The sequence below is a fragment of the Eleutherodactylus coqui genome, chromosome 11 (genome assembly GCF_035609145.1).
Source record: "Eleutherodactylus coqui strain aEleCoq1 chromosome 11, aEleCoq1.hap1, whole genome shotgun sequence".
NCBI classification, from domain to species: Eukaryota; Metazoa; Chordata; class Amphibia; order Anura; family Eleutherodactylidae; genus Eleutherodactylus; species Eleutherodactylus coqui.
The window spans coordinates 58,704,926-58,720,689 of NC_089847.1; the positions used below are offsets into that span (position 1 = coordinate 58,704,926).

The 15,764-nt window shown below is 43.2% G+C and overlaps 1 protein-coding gene across 1 annotated transcript in view; it reads left to right on the plus strand.

The window, feature by feature from the left end:
- The window catches only part of LRP5 (LDL receptor related protein 5), a 168,366-nt gene that overhangs the window by 106,306 nt on the left and 46,296 nt on the right, over positions 1-15,764 (plus strand). The window contains exons 8-12 of the mRNA XM_066584175.1: positions 1,462-1,678; positions 3,752-4,041; positions 4,593-4,819; positions 7,292-7,476; positions 10,995-11,318. Of these exons, the coding sequence (XP_066440272.1) occupies positions 1,462-1,678; positions 3,752-4,041; positions 4,593-4,819; positions 7,292-7,476; positions 10,995-11,318 (1,243 nt within the window). The remainder of the gene's footprint in view (positions 1-1,461; positions 1,679-3,751; positions 4,042-4,592; positions 4,820-7,291; positions 7,477-10,994; positions 11,319-15,764) is intronic.

A 15,764-nucleotide genomic window follows, 5' to 3' on the forward strand; every position in this document is an offset into this window, starting at 1 on the left:
AGATTCCAAACTTACCCCCAAAAATACTGATCTCTCGGGTTCTTTGCCTGGATCAAAAGCATGACAGTAAAATGCCCTCCTTAGGTCAGCAAGAGAGAATAATCTTAGTCTCAGGGGAAAGACCGATAATTTGTAAGAAATAAACTCCCTTACCTTGAGCGCTCAATGTATGTGCCAGAGAAAATCACTGGGGTCTGGAGTAGATCCAGTGCCCTCATAGGGCGGCAAATTGTCAGTGCAAATAAATCGATTTGCTATATGGTATGCTTCTGGGGTCCAAATTAGTTAGAAATCTATTTGGGCACGGAATAACCACAACACAACTGGATGTGATCAAGTTATCTGTTTATTAATTGACATGCATCAATTACACTTATTCTAATTTATTATTCATTATTACCTTTGGTTCACAAAACTAAAACATCTATATAAAAATGCATGAAAAAGAATTTAATTCACCAAACCGACTTCTCACAGGCCTAGTGGATGCATATTGGCTTCTTGGAACACTGGTGCAGGATAAATAAAATGTTTAGTATAAATATTTCGGAAAATGCTTGAACAGCGAGGAACAAGTCATCTTGACACGCCGGTCAGGCTGGATGCTTCATAGCTATGTCCTGGTAGCTCTGGCCTTGCTCTTCACTCAAGGCTTTTTGAGCAACTATTTAATATTTGTAAATTTTAACTTTAAAGGAAAAATGAATGTAAATGAAAGACATACAAGATGGCCACGCATAGGATAAATATATGGAGTCAAATTCATTTCACTAACAGAACGACCAAGGATTAGGTGTTATACTGTAGAATAGACGTGTATGTAATATTAGTGCCGTTCTCCAGAAGTGCATTAGCTGCTGATTACCATTATTCATGCCATCACATATAGTAATAATGGCAATCTGTAGGTAGCCCAAGGATGTCAAGTACACAGTGAATACGCACAGTTTTGGTCTGTGAAAATGCTGCATATTTTATGGACCAAGACTGCATACGCCCGTGTGACTGAGCCCTGAATGTAACTAATAACATGGCTATGGAGCTCTCTGCATTATGATGGGGTTTCTCCCCTTCCACCTCTTTACCACCAAGCTTCCTCCCACAGAGGGTGGCTATGGTGCCGCGGTAGTATTGTCAGAGCTGAGCCACCACCTGTGAGTTGCTGAACAGAGCAGTGTGGAGGTGCTTGCCGCAGCTCAGAATCCATAGTGGTGCTGCCCCCTGTGTCAAGCTCTGGTTGTGTCCTCCATGGAAAGTGGAGAGCCAAATCTTCTGCGTCCAGACCTCATCGCGGACCATATAAAATGATGTGATGGCCCGGATTTGGCCTGCGGGCCTGGAGTTTGATAAATGTGAAGTAGACTAATATCCTACATTGAGCAAATGCTTCATAAAGTCTTGAATGCAATCCAGTTGAGAAGTAATGGATACACATCTCATGTACTTATTATTTTTGGTTAGGTAATGAATGTGGATGGAAGTATGCGGAAAACCTTGATAGAAGACAAGCTGCCTCATATATTTGGTTTTACCTTGCTTGGAGATTACATCTATTGGACAGACTGGCAGAGAAGAAGTATTGAAAGAGTTCACAAAGTAAGGGCAAGTCGAGAAATAATAATTGATCAACTGCCGGATCTAATGGGGCTGAAAGCGGCCAGTGTGACCAATACTTTTGGTAAGTTTACAACCATCTATTTTCCTGATCAAGGGGCATTTCATATTTTTATGTTCGAGGAACTCTCACAGATTTTAGGGGATTTTATGATCTGCAGTTATCAGTCATCAGACTTGTCATCTTCACAAGTAGGATGGATCTGATTATAAAGGGTTATACCATTGGAAATAATATTCCCGTCAACCTCCTCGCCAACTTCTAAGAACATGCTGACTGAGGCCTATATCCACTGTTTCATGGGTGAAGTAGAGGGTGCAGGTAACATCCTACGTGGCCGCTGTTGGATGAAAAGCAGAAGATTTCTCCATGTAGAGATTTCCAATACCAGAGCACACCTCATCTGAAAAAGCTCAGAATTATTCAACAGCATGTCAAATTGGTTTAAGATTGCCCGTATATACATGTTCCTTCAAAGGGAGTCCTTTTTTTGTTCCTATAACAATTAACCCTTTCCAATCCAATGTCGGGCCTGCCCCAACATCATAATTTCCCTCCACAGCTCCGATGTCGGGGCAGGCCCGACACTGCAGTGCAGGAGTGCATCTGCACCTGAGCGTCAGACACATCGGGTGCAGATGCACTCCTGCACTGGTCCTCATTGAGGAGCCCCGAGGAGAAGGCAGAAAGGATTTTTAACCCTTTCTGCCTTCTCCTTTACACATTACATAGCGCTCAATTAGCGCTATGTAATGCACGGAGATTCCAGCCGGCGATCATGTGACCGCCGGTGTCACCTAACCCCCAGCGGTCACATGAACGCCGAGCCGGGAGCCTGCACTGTGGGGAGGCCTGCTTACCTGTCCGGCGTCTTCCGCATTCTCCCTTGTCTCCTTGCTCGGCGATCATGTGACCGCTGGGTGCCACCTGACCCCAGCGGTCACATGATCGCCGAGTCGGGAGGCAGAAGAGAGAATGCGGAAGATGCCAGACAGGTAAGCAGGCCTCCCCACGGTGCAGTGAGCACCTGCACCCTCCTGAACTCTGTCAGTTCAGGAGGGTGCAGGGAAATGTATTTTTTCTCATCCATTCTCACCAGCTCCAATTTATTTGGAGCTGGGGAGAATGGCTGAGAAAAAATAATTGGATTGGAAAGGGTTAAAGGGCTTTGTTTTCTCTCTTCTTTCTTACTGAGCTTGCATTCCAAGTAGGCATTAAGGTCACTGTCACACGAGTGTATACTACTGCATATTACACTGCACCAATCTCGCATTTACTTTTCATTATGCCCCTCATACACACCCTTTCCAATCCACTGTCTGACATCTGAAGACATTATGATTTAAGGCTGTACAGCTCCAATGTTGGAAGACGTCCGTCTGGGTTCTCTTACTGTATATTGCCAGCCTCTCAGCTGTCGGAGCCTATCCAACATGTCACCTCATGCAGTACTGGCTTTAGCCAGCAGATTGTATAATGACAGAAAAAGAGTAAGCCCCCTAGGAAAACCAGAATACAAATTGGATTGGAACGGGTTAAATACGCTCCCGCACAACAAAATACTCTGGTGTGAGAGCTATGTTGCACACTTAGCAAGGTTTATAGTGGACATTTTGCACCTCCAGTAGCCAGGACAGTTTTCAAACCTTTAACATGTACAGATTATTCCTAAATTACAAAATAAAAAACAAATCCTACTATACCCCCATAGCCATACATAGAGTTACCATGTGGGCATCATTGTAGAGTTCATGTATGTTTAGGCCCTGTCCACACTGCCTCAGTGTTCCATTGTTAACAGACCCATTACTGGTATGATAGTTTATCCAATGGATCTCAACAAATACTGGCACCCTATTAAATTAGCATGGCATCTGTCAGGTTTCCTCAGGTTGCCAATGTTTTCGGACAAGACTACTGCTCGAAACTACACTTTTTTGCTGCCAAAAACACTAGAACCCAGCACAGGTGTGAGCAGAGCTTTATCAATTTCCTCCTCTTTGGTGATTAGACCTCATTAACTAGGGAAGCTTTGTTTAGAACTGGCCTTACTTTTTCCCCTCACTCCTTGGTTGGTATGTGCAATTCTTCTAGATGGCGGTCTAATTTATTTTTAATTTTTGTTTTAATTTAAAGGAACCAACCCTTGTGCGGATCATAATGGAGGCTGCAGTCACCTATGTTTCTTTACGCCCCGCGCCATTCGATGTTCATGCCCCATGGGTCTAGAACTGCTGAGTGACATGAAAACTTGCATCATTCCTGAGGCCTTCTTGGTTTTCACAAGCAGGGCAGCAATTCACAGGATTTCTTTAGAAACCAACAATAATAATGTTGCAATTCCACTTACAGGAGTTAAGGAGGCATCTGCTTTGGATTTTGATGTGTCCGATAATAGGATCTACTGGACAGATATCACACTAAAGGTACAGTTGTGTGCTGCATCTTTTTGCGAGGCCTGCCAATCAGTTGTCTGCACTCAGAAATGAAACATAGATACACATTTCTTTAGTAAAACCTGAAGAACATTACCCTGTTCAATTCACCAAAGCTCAAAAGCCTCGGCAGATATTGTGTATTCCATATGTGCTTCATTTCCGAGTTTAATTTCCAGCTGCAATACTCTGTATGGTCTAGCACAGAGTTTCTCAACCTTTTTCTACTAGGGCCTTACCAACTAGAACCTGGTAATGCCTGGGTTTTGCCACCAATGGTTAAAGCCAGTGCTGAAAGTCAAGTTTTGCCTAATTTTTCTTTTTGTCTTTCTAAATAAGAAATTTGTTCAGCCAGAGAAAGGTTGGTTTGCTTTATGATCAAGTCTGTCAAAAATACCTCCCCAGATGTATTTTACCAAGAACTAGGGGGTGCAGCATGCATTCTTCAACCTCCTATCATTTTTAGTGTCTTAGAGTCACATCAGCCAGTAATAACTGTGTAATGTATTAAAGAATTATCTAGTTTTTCCTTTTTTTTGCAGACCATAAGCAGGGCATTTATGAATGGCAGCTCTGTAGAACATGTAATTGAGTTTGGCCTTGATTACCCAGAGGGAATGGCAGTTGACTGGATGGGAAAGAACCTTTATTGGGCTGACACTGGTACTAATCGGATAGAAGTGTCTCGTCTTGATGGACAGTTCAGACAAGTTTTAGTGTGGAAAGATCTTGACAACCCAAGATCTCTTGCATTGGATCCAGCGCAGGGGTAAGCTATGCATAACATTTACAATGTGTTCTGTTTCTCATTGGGGGTTAAAAAGACTCACAGTCAAAAAGAAGCTTCACAGTAAACTATTGGAGAATGTTTTCCTATATTGTGCAGTAGAGGTCATTAATGAATAATGTACAGGCTTTTGTGTAGGCTTTGTATAAACATATTTAAAGGGGTTGTCCGGCCACACAGGGTAAAAATTTTTATAATGCTGCTGCTTTCCTTTCAGTAAGGATAGTAACAGACAGCATACAGGGGCTCAAACCGGCAGGCAGATCAGCTGCAATGTCAGTTTCTTACCTTAGATTCTGATCTTCACTGCAGCTTTCAAAGATGGCGCCTCTGTGCTGCCTTCCCACAATGCTCTGCGCTCTCCCTCTTCTGTGTGCGCGCTCTCGATGGTAGTAAGAGACATGAAAAGGCAGGATTTCCTTCAGCTCACGTCCTAGCCCCGCCCACGACACGCCCACCTCTATTGAACTGCTCTACAGTCTCTCCCCGCCCAGGCCCCGCCCCCTGCTGCATACTATAATCAGAGGGGTTGTGGCCAGGGGAGACTGTTATACTCTCATGGTTCACGATAAAATCCTACCATGAGTGTAAACAGCAGCACAGTGTATGGAGAGGGGCAGGGGAGAGCCGAGAGAGAACTCTCCTGCAGCCCCCCACTGCAAAGCCACCTACTGCCCCCACCACCACCCTGCTAAAGTAAAGTAAAACAAAACATTTCCCCACACACACATGCCCTCATAGTGCCCCTCCCACAGCGATCCCTCTCACAATGACACCCCCCCCCCCCCTTCCCCGACTTCTGTCAGCCGGGTCCCTGCACACACACACATCACTGCACCCCCCCCCCCCCCCTTGCACACATCCATCCATCCATCTCTCCCTCTCCACCCCCCCCCCCCCCCTTCCCCCGTGACTTCTGACAGCCGGGTCTCCAGACACCACTAGCACACACACACATCACTACACCCCCCCCCCCCCCCCCCCTACCTGCACACATCCAGCCATCCATCCATCTCTCCCTCTCCACCCCACCCCCCGCGAGAGCCCGCCCCTCCACTCATTCGTACCTTGGAGATGAAGAGCCAGCAGCCACGCCTCCCCTGCAGGCAGAACTGAGCTTCCCAGCGGCTGAAGTTCTTCTGCACATGCGCAGAGCTGTGCTGGAGAAGCTTGTCCCCGTCGTCCCGACAAGAAGAGGACAAGAGACTTGTCGGAACCCATGGCAACCGAGGAGCAACACAGGGGGGGGGGCAGCCCAAGAGGTAAGTGAATAACTTCTGTTTGCCTAATTTACAATGCACAATGTATATTACAAAGTGCATTGTATTGGGCAAACAGAAGTAATGAGACCTAATGTTTATGGCCGGACAACCCCTTTAAGTTGATGTGCCATAAATGAGCTGTCTGCCATCTTTCCTCCTACTTAAGTCAAGAAAGGGTATAGTTTCTCCTTAAGGAGAGCACATAGAAGGTGTGAGAAGACTTCCTAGGCCATGCATGCTACTTTGGGAAGTATGCAAATGGGAAGACATACCAATTCCTTTACAGCGCCACCTATAAGAAGGTAGCGCAGGTCAACGTCTGACCTTTTCACGGGCCTTGGAACAATGACTGGGAATATAAGTCAGTCTTCTCCAGTAGGAAAAAATAGGCATGCACAGACAAACCTGAAACAGTCTGTGCATGGTAATCTTTTTCTTCTTGAGAAAACGGTTGTTGGTTTGTATTCCCAGTCATGTCATTGTTCCAAGGCTTGTGAAACAGTCTGATGTTGACTTGCAGGAATGCTACCTTCTAATAGGTGGTGCTGTAGAGGCATTGTTCCATCTTCCTCTTCAATAATGCTAAAATGATGCAGCATTCTAGAAATAGGAGGGACATACAGGGGAAATAGAAGGGCAAAGCTTGGTGCAGAGTGGAGGTGTCTTACTGCATAATGCCAAATCACCAGCTCTATGTGGCAAAAAACCTAGCTAAAATGCTTCTTTAACCCCTTAAGGACCACAGTGTTTGTTTTTGTCCTAAAGGACCAGATATTTCTTGGGGATTTTACCCATGTGATGGTTTTGCTGCCTTAGGGCTCCTTCACATGTGCGTATTTTTCATCAGTAGTTTGTGAGCCAAAACAGAAGTGGGTCCAAAATATGGAAGAAATGCAAACCTTTACATTATACTTTCTCCCCCTACGTTCTACTGGTTTTAGCTCACAAAATACTGATTTTAAAATGTATACTTGTTTGTGTGAAATGGTTAAAAAGAAGGGGGGGGCGGAAGTAGGGAATCATTATATTCTGCTTAAATAGAAATGCCTCCGAGTATGGTCCTAAACATTACAAAGTTGGTTTCGCCCTATCCTGGTAAGAGGTACAAACAATGCCATGTTGGGCTCTTGAGAGTAGTAATAACACTGTTTAACCAACTTTGTTAGTGAATTTCTTCTTTTTATCATTACAGTTACATGTACTGGACAGAATGGGGAGGTAAACCCAGGATAGTTCGTGCCTACATGGACGGGACCAACATAATCACTTTGGTTGATAAACTGGGCCGTGCTAATGATCTGACCATAGACTACACTGACCAAAGACTTTATTGGACAGACCTGGATACTAACATGATCCAATCATCCAACATGCTAGGTAAATCGGTCAAAGAACTGAAACGGCTTGCGATTGTATGGTTCAGTTTTTATGAATGTTCCACCATTATCCCAGAGCTGAGGAAGTTAGACCATTCGTAAAAAAGAATTGATTTTATTTGTTTATGGGTTGCACTTTATTTTGCTCAAATGGAAATGTATGACTATTGTGTAAGTGTGTGTGTGTGTGTGTGTGTGTATACAATAAATATATCAAATGAACAGTATTAGTGTGTATACTAACCAGCAAGCCATATCCTTAAAACCACCCATCTAGTATTGTGTAAGTCACCTCATGCTGCTAAAACAGCTCTGACCCCGTGAGACATGTACTCCACAAGACTTCTGAAGGTGGCCAGTGGTATCTGGCAGCAAGATATTAACAGCAGATCCTTTACTTCCAAATTCTCCAAATCTGATGCATGCAGGCATCATCGTTGACTTAGTCATTGCTCTGAGCTTTGTCATGTTCCTTAAACCATTCCTGAGCAATTTTTGCAGTTTGTGAGACTATCCTGCTAAAAGAAGCTGTTGCTGTTTGGGAATGCTTTTGCTATGTAGGGATGTACTTGGCAAACAACAATCTTTTCAGGTAGGTCATATGTGTCAAAGTAACATAACCGTAACCGAACATTGCCCCAAGCATAACACTGGATTGCCTTCTTTCCTTAGCGCATCTTGGTATAATTTCTTCTCCAGATAAGCGGTGCACACACCCGGCTGTCCACATGGTGTAAGAGAATAGGATTGTTTGATCTAGGCTGCCTTCTTCCATTCCTCCATGGCCCAGCTCTGACGCTCGCATGCCCATTGTAAGCATTTTAGGAACTAGACAGAGGTTGTCCTAGGCACTGTATGGTGACCAGTGTTCAGCTACTATGTATTCTGACACCTTGTCATAACTAGCATTAAAAAAGTATTTCAGACTTTTACTATTGATGACTTGCCCTCTGGATAGGTCATCAATATTTGATTGGCGGGGTCCACCGCAGATAAGCTGATGCTGCGGCCCACTGTCAGTACAGTGAGGCTGGATGTTGTCATTGGGGATCAGTGTCGGAAATGTAATGGATGGCTCCATTCTTATTGAAATCAATGGGGGCCATGCCTCTTATTACACTTCCAGCTCTGACCCCAAGCTGTAAGTGTAATAGAAGGCATCATTTTTACTGATTTTAATGGGAGTAAAGCCATCTATTACATTTCTGGTTCTGACCACCGGTGACTATGTCCGACCCTGCTACATAGACAGCTGGTTGGAGGATCAGTTGATTGGCTGAGATCCACCACCAGGGATCCCCACCAATCAGCTATTGATGACATATCTTGAGGATAGTTATCAATAGTATATTTACAGAGTACCCTTTTAACTTTTTCAGCAGTTTTTACTACAGTAGCTCTGCTGTGGGATCAGACCAGACGGACTAGTCTTCACTTCTAATGCACATCAGTAAGCCTTGGGTGTACATGTCTGTTTTTGGATCACCAGTTGTCCTTCCTTGCTCCGCTTCTGTTAGGTGTTAACCACTACATACCGAGAGGACCTCATTGTGGAGATGCTATGAGCCAATTAGCTAGCTATAACAATTTGAGCCTTGTCTGAGTTGCTCAGATACTTAAGGGCCATTTATGTGTAACTAAATTTTGCGATAACCGCTATGTCTAAATGCAAAGCCATCGCGCACCATTTGTCTACTTTTCGTTTGTCGCTCAGTTTAAACCAGCAGAAAAATCATCGCTGGTTGGCTCACTTCTTTGTTTCTGCGTCTAAATGCTCCCCGCTCAGTGTTTTACATAGAATGTGAAGCTCTGAGCAAGAAGTGAGTGATTCTCAGTGATGATCTGCATGTTGAAGCATTCTGCATGAGCGCGAACAACTAGCGGTGACGTCACCCACTCATTTAATGCTTCATTTAAACGGGACGACTGTCGTCTACTCCTGCCCTTTTTTAATATTTCCAACACATCAACTTCAAAAACGAGCTAATCACTTGCTACCTAATATCCCCCCCACCCCCTTGACGGATGCAGTTGTCCAAACCTAATCAACCACATTCAGTGGTTTTAATGTTATGGCTGAACTGTGTGTGTATGCAATATATAGTGATATACAGCAAAAAAAGCCGTGTATGTGTGTGTAATGTAAAACTACATAATATATGTATGTGTGCAATATAAAAATATAGTTATAGTGTTGGAAAAGGCGGTGTTACTTACCAAGAATATTCCTTCTGTGTGTAATAGTATACAAGATATTATAGACAAGGCACACCAACCTAAATATAAAGTAGATGATGTAAAGTTTTAAGTAGAAAACCAGCTGTTGTCTGATGGCAGTGTATTAATTCTTGCTTTCAGCGCCTGTCTGAGAATATTATGACTTCATGCATTTTATGGTCATTCCTTACAAATTGTTGCGATATAAACTGTAAGGAGAATGCGACTCTCCAGCGGTTAAATGGTGCATGGTAGATTTGTGGCGAAAACCCTATAACAAATTTTCTTTAAGCTGCAGTATCGAAGAGTCATATATGTTCAAATTCATTAAATATATGACTATGGTCCTAGTAATTAAAATCCACCATGTTTCCCTGAAAACAAAACAGGGTTTTATATTAATTTTCCCCCAAAAGCGATGCTCGAGCTTATTTTCAGGGAATATCTTATTTTACTTACCCAGCAGACTCTCTCCAGGTCCTTCCTGCTGCTCTCCAGAGCCCGACGCAGTTCCTGCAGGCCTGGGCTGCCCACATAGGATCACCTTCTGGTTATGGGATTCATAAATCCCGCCTCCACGAAGCTATAGCTGTATTGGTTCTTGGTACGCTGAATTGATTGGCAGAGCTGCTCAGCCAATCAATACAGTGCTCAAAGAACCAATCACAGCCATCGCTTCGTGGAAGCGGTATTTATGAATCACGTAACCAGAAAGTGATCCCGTGGGGGGGCTAAGACTACGGGAACCGCGGGGGCTCTGGAGGGCAGCGGGAAGTCATGTAGTTGTGTGTGCTGTACATTATCTGGACAGTTTCTCAGTTTCCCATTGTAAACAAGAAAGTTTCCATTCACTGACTATATGCAAAAATCTTCAAGTTGGTGAGGAATAACCAGACAAAATGTATTAGAAAATTGCCCCACCACTAGCTGAATATTGGTTGCCAAATTGATCCTCTTGGGGACGATGACCGTATGGACGTCTGCGTATTTATGTAAGGGTTCATGTCCATGTTTATTACATTGTAGAGAAGAACACTTCAATGGATTGTATATTGAAATGGGAAGTCTGAAACTTCTGCTTGGGGGAAGGGGAGGAATCAAACGTCCTTACTGTAAAGTAATGAGTATAGATCCTGGATTCTTGTTTGAAAAGAAACCATGTACATTTAGGATGGCAGCTCAGCAATCAATCCAGGGCCAACTTAATACGTATTAATTACAGTTAGTAATTTAACATATGCATGTGTTGTACAGGATATTCTTGTTCACAACAAAATGACCTTGACCATCTTTGCTCAACAGGCCGAGACCGAGAGATCATTGCTGATGATCTTCCTCACCCCTTTGGACTTACCCAGTACAGCGACTACATCTACTGGACAGACTGGAACCTGCACAGCATCGAAAGGGCAGACAAGGCAAATGGCAAGAATCGTACTTTGATTCAAGGTCACTTGGACTTTGTCATGGACATTCTGGTATTTCACTCCTCCCGGCAGGACGGCTCCAATGAGTGTATGCAGAACAATGGACACTGCAGTCAGCTCTGCCTTGCTGTGCCAAATGGATACAGATGTAGCTGCTCCTCTCATTACACTCTGGACTCCAACCACAGGAACTGCAGCTGTACGCACCAGTAGTGTTCATTATTTTATTTACAGACAGCTCTAAATGACTTGTTGTTAACCATAGTATCCAGCCAGCATAATGTTAAGTGCCAGCATATGTCATCCTAGACTAGCAAAAAGGGTTTAAAGTGTTAAATCGGGCAGATAACTACCAGAAGTGTCATATAAAAGGCCATAACATACATATTTGCTCCCATTTTCAGAAACTCATATAGTGGAGTTATAACACAAAAGCAATTGATAAATCTGCCCCTCTGTACTTATTGGTGCATGCATTGATATGTATCCACAAGTTTAACAAGGGCATAGTGCATGAAGTCTTGTCATGGTGAAAAGGTTAATACAGCTACTATGTTATGGTTAATTGCACTGCAAGCTTTTCTTATGTTTTAGTTATTGATGTGTTCTATATAGCTATAGATAGATATATATATAGATAGAGAGAGATATAATATACTAGAGAGAGAGATTTATATAATATATTAGAAAGAGGGGGTCCATGTTTACCAGCCCCTGTGCCATGTGGTTTCTTCTGCCCAAGCGCGAAGGGGGCCCACCTCTTGGATCAGTGGCTCTTGCACTCTGCCTGTCCCAGGACAGTGTCTGTAATAGACATTGCATCTACTTTAAGGGCAATCTACGTGTTTTTATGCATATATAATATACTCTTTATCACAAAAAATCATGCACGTAGGAGTTGTCGTTTTTGCTGCAAAATTCGGCATTCAGTTCAAATTAGTGTTGTGGTGTGATTAGATGAAAGGTCACTTGAGGCCGTCAAAGTGGTTCCAATCCTGATCTTTAAAAAAGGCTCTCAGAGTCTTCTTGTTTGTAGTGTACCTCTTTTTTCCTCTTGTGTAGAGCTTGTTTACCATTAGACATGTCTCTGACTCAACAGAAGAGACTTCGCTCATTTAGGTAAGATTTTTGAAAGGGAGAGCATCATTGGAATATGAGAAGCTGGATTTTTGTATCGACGGATTTCCCGCTACCTAGACCATTCTAACGGAATCAATGGTTGTTTCTAACAGTCGACACACACGAAGCAACCAGGCTCAAAACACCCACAACAGACCACTATTAGAGAGGATCATCTGTTCGCCCGACAAGCACAAGCAGCTCCAACTGTTTCGTTGGTCGCCATCCAGAGACAGGTGGCATCATCATTGCAGGCCTCTGTATCTGTTGGAACCATTTCTAGGCACTTGGCTGAAGAACATTTGATCTCATACTGCCAGTTACGTGTGCTGCCTTTGACATCCACCCACCATTGCCTCCAGGATGTGGGGGGATGTGGTCAGCTGTTAATCCACGCAATCCTATTAATTTGTTCTTTCCCGTGTCCCTTGAGTGAGACTAAAATGGTGTGACCAAAAGCACACAGGACAGCTCTTCTACATCAGAGCCCATTGAGCACTCCCCTGAACATGTGAATTCCACGGCGCACCAACAGGAACACCGCTTCAAACCCTCAAACAGGGAGGCTTTCCTTCTCAAGCATGCTATTCCGAACTCTCCTGCGTACAACACCTTGAAGAGTGGTCCTGCAGACACCAAGCAGAAGTCTCTACAGCAGATACATAATCATCATAATCCTCAATCACTCGACCACATCTAATTTTGCTCAGCATACCCAACCCATCAACTCCACTATTACTGCAGCAGAACATTGACTTAACCACATGGAGACAAAGATGGTGTCCTGTGCAGCATCAAATAACTCCCTTATGTATGCACATTACAACCTGGAGTCAGAGTTTGATAGACTTAGAGCCAAAGTGACTAACTTAGGAGGACAGGTCACACCATAATGTGAAATTCCGAGGGATTCCAAAAATGGTCTGCCCCTGAGTATTCAGTATAGGACTTTATGATTGATAGAGCACACAGACTCCCTCGCCCTAAGCACTTCTTAGAGGATCATATACCAAGGGATGTCCTGGCCAGTGTCCACTTCTACACAAAGGAGAAATTACTGGATGCTGCTAGAAAAGCTAATCCTCTGGCTGCGCCATTTCAATCTTTAACAAAACGTATCTGCGGCAACCCTAACTCGAAGGTGAACATTACTCCCTGTGGCAACAACACTCCAGGGATCACAAGATCCCATATGGATGGCATGGTGATTGCGAGTTCGATAACTTTAAGAATTGTTGATCCAGGGATTATTCCGATTGCCAGATTGGAGTCGGGAAGGAATTTTTTCCTCCTAAATGAGGAAAATTGGCTTCTACCTTATTGGGGTTTTTTTTTGTCTTCCCCTGGATCAAAATTGGGGCTAATAGGCTGAACTAGATGGACATACGTCTCTTTTTCAGCCTTACATAATATGTTACTATGTTGAAGGATGGAATAGCCCTCAAATAAAGGGCATACATGTGGCAGAATGTGAGGTCACTGGCTCCAGGTATTTTTTGTGCACAGGAGACAGTCTCAAAGGATGCCTTTCCCATACAGCATCCAAGCTACCCTAACATATTTCAATCCCATTTCTCGAAGTCTAGAGGCGTGTTAATTGCAATGAAAAATTCTGTAGCATTCTAACTTAGGCTCAATGTCCACAGATGGAAATTCCGCGGCAGGATTTTCCGCAGAATTTTCACCGTGGCACGCTGTCATAGGATTGCATTAGTTTATGCAATCCTATGCCGACAGCCGTGATTTAACCACGTGAAAACTCACGCGGTATTTAAATTGCGGCATGTCTTATTTCTGTGCGGGCCTCGCAGACGGGTAAGTATGAGGTCAATGCCGGGGCACAGGTCGCATCCCGCTGCGTGAATCTCACAGCGGGATTCCGACCCGCCCATTGGCATGAGGCCTTAAAGAGGAACTAAACTCACAAAAAAGGTATGCCATAATAGTCTGCTCCATAAATAACACAATCTATACATTGGCTTCCATTTATGTTCCAAACAAAAAGAGTAGCTTTACTCACAAAATTCTACGTATCCTTTTCAAACTAAAACAAGGCAGACCTCTTATTTGTGGAGACTTCAATGCAGTCTGACATTTGTATATAGTCAACCTCTAAACTGCATAGACATGTCTAGTCCCTAGGTGATATATGGTGGAAAGAACGTTTTGATGTTTGGCGAGCTATACATAGCTCTGAGAAGGATTTTTTTCTTTTATTCACATGTCCATAACAGCTAATCGTGGATTGACCTATTTCTAATTGATAGGAATTTACTATCGCTATTCCAAACTTCGATCGAAACAGTTGAGTGGTTTGATCACGCAGCAATATCTTGAACCATTGAGGAGCATTATAATCAAACACCAATATACTTCTGGCAAAGTAATGAGAGGTATATATATTATATATAATTTTTTTTTTTTTTAATCTTGAAATAGACCTAAGGAAATATTTCAATATTAACACCTTGCCTGACTCCATGGTCAGACATAAATTTGGGAGAGAAAAATTTAAATTTGTATCCGACGCATGCCATTCGACGCGCGAGAACCACTCGGGCCCCATTGAAATCAATGGGCAATGATCATTATCCACTGCCACTGCTGTAACAGCAGTGGCAGAGGATTCCTTCAACCCCGTGGGAAGTCCCTTCATCGCTGAACACTTTCACAGTGTTGTCAGTGATGAGGTGACTCCCCGCGGCAATGATCTTCAGGTGGGGGGTTTGAAATATAAGCCCTTTCCTGAAAATCATCCCAAACGTGTGTTAAAAAAAATATATATTTACTTATATATATTTTATTAGTTTTTATGCAAGCTAGGGGTGATTTTCAGGGAAGGACTTATATATCAAGCCCTTCCCCAAAAATCACTGCTGGGGTTGCCTGCATCCCATTGCTTACAATGGGGCCGACGGCAGCAGCATCATATCTCCTAAACTACACTAAATATTTTTAAAAACATTACACTGCCTAGTTCAGAAAAGAAATCATAGAATTTAATTTGCGTATAAAAAAAGTGACTTTTTTAAACCCATAAATAACTAAACAATGTGTCACTTAAGTGGTTAATTCATCCATTGAGGTAAATCCTCAAGTCCTGTGAAACTCACATAAAGAATTTTATCAGAGGTTTGTTCACAAGATTTGAACATTACTTAAAAAAGGAGAACTAAAGGCCCATTTACACGGAGCGATGATCGCTCAAAAGCGATCAGTTGAGCGATAATCGTTGTCTAAATGCGCTGCCATCGTGCACTTTACGTGCACTGCTAGTTCATTGTTAAGTTCACGCCAGCCTAAAAAACATCATGTGGTCTTATCAGGACCACACGCTAAGTTCTTAGTGGGTAGTGCTGATAGCATTGTTTCAGCTATTTAACCCATTGGAGGACAAAGGAGCTGAATGCAGATAAGAGCCCTCCGGCTATTAATAGCTTATTAGTGTGCAAATGAAGCCTTTAGCTAAATGCAGTTAAGTAGCTGAGTAGCTACTTAATGGTTTATGCAAAATTATCACTCAAAG